Raw genomic sequence first — 4,291 nt, forward strand, 5'->3', positions numbered from 1 at the left:
TGTATATATGAATATTAAGCTCCTAAGAGGTGTGATAATCTCAGAATTAATAGATTAAGGTGGAATAATGANATCATATAGTTGATAACCTTAGCACTAACTCAGATGACTGCCAATTCACATTTTTCCTAGTTGTAACTATCCAGATAGAAGCCAGTTTCACATTAACCTTCTGTTTGTCCCCTGAGAAGTCCTTCCCTCAACTGAAAACTCATTCTTGAATGTATTTATATACATATAAGATAAATACAANTCCAGTTGTGTTTGTGGTATGACACTAAATGACCTTCTGCTGGCAGCACTTGTGTCCTTTCTTCCTAAATTTCTAAACTCTCCAGGACCTACTTCTGTTCCTTCATTATTTGTACAGTCTTTTCTGACTGGTCTGCCTTCTCNTGTATCTTACCTGTAAATCAGCTTCCTATAGCCTCCTGTGTAGGCTGTCTCATGCTCCTCCGGGTGACTTCCATTTTGATCAGGTCTTCCTAACTCTGAAGAAGATCTAATGTACATGGGTCATGATCTCTTCCCTTTGATCATAAATATTGGAGTTTTATTTACATAAATTTAATACATAGATTCACCTCACATACAATCTATTCTCTAGTCATACTTATATTACTAAAACAAATAACATAAACAACATACTCTCAAAAATAAATTTGCTATATACAGAAAAGTAAAAGAAATAGAAATGGAGGAAACCATTTGTACACACTTTTCTAGACAATACATGTAGCATTCTCTTGACACAAAAACATTTAATGATAACAAACAATTTCACACTTTTTTGAGAAGACTATAATTAGTGTCTCCAAAAGTAATTTCCCTTGCTTGCCAAGTAAGAATTTACGTTAAATTTCTTTTATATCATGAATTCACTCTTAATCATTATTGTCGAATTCTTCTAACATCGTTTGTTATCAGCATTTACTTGTCCATTTCCTTCGTAAATGTAAATATTTTTTGAAATTCTGGTGGCATTTCGCTCTGGTCTTTATTTTTGAAATCTCTAGGATTCCTCATAGAAAAATTTAACAAAAATCATTTTATTTTGTATTACTTTGGAACTACATGAACACTAATTTGGTCAAAATTCCATTCTGATTTCTACTCATACCTGGAATTTATTAATTCTCTGTAATAGATTTTCTTCTGCACATGTCAATATATAACTTCACCAGAGCTGAAGGGTGGAAATCAGGAATATACCTATAAAAATAAAATTTTGAAAACAATTTTTTTCAGTGATCATGTTTTCATATTCTATGTAGATGTGTCTAGAATATGTGAAACCAATTTGGCTGAGAAATTATTTGAGCCTCTAGCTTCTGATAGTGTTACCATCTATGTTATGAGAGTTATGTTTCTAGATACCTACTAAGCCCTATAGACCTTGTTTTCTCATAGATGGGGAAGCAATCTAAGAGAAGAGGTTTAATNAGGACACATAATATAATGTACAGAAACACAAATTATCATCATTTTGAAGGAATTATTAAGACCTACTTAGTTTTACTTAACAAAGTAGAATTCAGGAGCTGAAAACATTCATTACACCACATTTATATGGTATAAGGTATTTGTAAACAGTGAAACCATTAACACATTATTTTTAATAAAATATACTGCTGTTTTCCTCCTGTGTGAGAAAAAACTGGTGTCTAACTGTTCATCTCTATGTCACCTAGTTTAACGTGATGTTCAATGATGTTTTCTTAGACTGAAGACCTTCTGAAAGCAATGATCAATGTTTCTGTTTCCTGGAAAGAACCTCTGAAACACCTGGTGTCTGCACTGACCGCTCTTCCAGGAGCTTCTGAGAATATGAGGAAAAAAGCTGCTGATGTGAAGGACAGAAACCTGTTAATTCTGGANGGACTTCAGACAATATACAACAGGGTGAGTTGTTTTTATGAGTGTCTTTGTTGATGCTATGTACGCAAGTGGTTAATGGTACAATGTAAAAAGAATTTTGAAATGCTCAAATCCAAGGATATTTAATAAGAAGTCCACAGAACATTAATCTCCACAGAACTGCTGTGCCTCAGAGTAATTTGGAATGTTTCTTTCCTAGATGGGGTGGGGACTCTTGCCCAATTCAGAAGATCTTATGGCAATCATTTTCTGTATTGCTTATACATTAACACATTTAGTGAAATATATTTTTCATATGGAAAATTTCAATAAAGTACACAAAATATAGAATAGATGTGTTTGAAAAGAAGAAAAGCTTCAAGACACTCTTCCATAACTAATATAGTATAAAGGACAAAAACTCACAAACACACACACACACACATAATTCAATATATTTGTATATATGTATATATGCATATATCTTGAATTAAATATGGAATTTTACAAAAGGACGTGAGAAGGTTATGCATATATATGAGACAGATAGATAGATAGATAGATAGATAGATAGATAGATAGATAGATAGATATTGCCAAATAGCCACTTGCTTATCACCATCTGTTTACTTGTATAAAGATATACCTTATATGAGATCAGTGGCATATCAGAAAATATGTATGCCTGCCTCCAGATTCTGTTTAAGTCCTTTATATTAAAATTCCATGGTTTCTCACCAAAAACTTAAAGTCCCTATTTTCTTGTAAATATTATTTATAAATTTACAAGGAATATGCCCTGGGAGACGTCTCACGTCTCATGCCTTTCAGGAATGTGTGAGGACTTGCTAGTTCCAGATTTTTATTTCAGAAGTGATGTGGTGTTTTCACTTCATAACACTTAGACTATGGAATCAGATTTAAGCAGATTGGAGATTAGAGCCAGATAATAGTAAGAGTATCTGTCTCAAAAATCAAGGTAAAAGCCAAAGTGAAAATTTATACAAAATTAAGTGCTGACATCTAAATCTTGTGATTTAATACTACAAAAAAAATGAACTATGCACACACACACACACACATACCACACACACACACATACACACACAAGAGAGAGAGAGAGAGAGAGAGAGAGAGAGAGAGAGAGAGAGAGAGAAGGGGTAATAATGTCAATAATATCATTCCATTTGATGTTTAGACTCAGGTTAACGTTGAAGAAAATGAAAATTTTGACTATCCTGCCTGGTCTGGNCTCGAAGAATTGCAGTCACCTAACGAAGACACTCATCTTTTTGCCATTTTTAATCTGTGCCGCTGTATTAAAAGGGACATCCATAAGATGGACAGTTATATCAAAGTCTTGAGGTGCAGAGTTATCTTTAAGAATGAATGTTGAGTGAACACCCTGCGAAGCCCTGCCCCCATGGTCTTTGTTGAACCAGACTTGTAATGCTCCCCTCCCACTCAGTTATGCAGAGCTATAATGGAATTTTTGTCATAAAATAAAATACAATTATTTAGAAATATCTGAATCAATGTGAAATTTAAGGAAAGTGTCTTGTTTCTCTTTAATATCATTTGGACCCAGGCTATGTTGATTATGTATGTAACATTCTCAAGATTGACAGTCACATTAGCTATTTTAGATCACAGTAAATGGAGGTAGACAATAAAACCAAAGAAAGAGATTGTCACTATTCATCAGCTCTGTTTTATCAAGAAGGTAGATACATCTGAGGTAGTTTATTTAAAAAACATTTTGTGAACAAACTTTTAGTCTAATAAAAAATAAGTTCAATACTATTAAACTATCCCTAACTACAATTAATTTAAACATTCCACAATATATGAGGGAAGAAGTATGAAACATATATGTATTTCTCCAGCCCATCTGCCACCTTGATCATCCTCAAGGTCAGCTTAGAAAGAATCCACATGCTTAGATTTATGTGGTCCTGTCAACACTTCATGTCATATCCAGGGTATTTGATACTCTCTGTTCATCCTCCAGATTTTAAGGTTTCATAGCAGTGAAGACTGAATTTATATATTATTGATGTTTCTGCACTATCTCCTTTCTGCTTATTTATGTCTGTGAATTTCTTAAAAACAACAGTAAATGAAAAATTTGTGAGAAATTAAATTTGATAATTAAAGAGTTTTAGTGACTAGGTTGCAATGAAAATGAGGTGTTTCTATTCTGGACACACTAGTGTCCTCAAACCTTAATGTGAGAAAACATCATGGGATAGTGTCTTCAGTAGGACACATGTTCTGTATAGATTCTATTTTCTCTGCCAGAACTCTGAAATCTGTTACATCCTTTTTTTTTTTCTTCTGTCAGTAGTCTTCTCTCTCTCTGAGTGCTTATTACTAAAGAAAAGTAGTTCAAAACATACCCTCCATGAAATAACATGGTTTTCACACTTATCAG

General features: G+C 33.2%; 1 protein-coding gene across 1 annotated transcript in view; it reads left to right on the forward strand.

The window, feature by feature from the left end:
* The window catches only part of LOC110334297 (prolactin-3D1-like), a 5,942-nt gene extending 2,689 nt beyond the window's left edge, over positions 1-3,253 (forward strand). Inside the window, exons 3-4 of the mRNA XM_021216124.1 lie at positions 1,723-1,902; positions 3,056-3,253. Coding sequence (XP_021071783.1) covers positions 1,723-1,902; positions 3,056-3,253 — 378 coding nt within the window. The remainder of the gene's footprint in view (positions 1-1,722; positions 1,903-3,055) is intronic.
* The last annotated feature ends 1,038 nt before the right edge of the window (positions 3,254-4,291 follow it).

This window comes from Mus pahari, chromosome 16 (assembly GCF_900095145.1).
Source record: "Mus pahari chromosome 16, PAHARI_EIJ_v1.1, whole genome shotgun sequence".
Classification (NCBI taxonomy): Eukaryota; Metazoa; Chordata; class Mammalia; order Rodentia; family Muridae; genus Mus; species Mus pahari.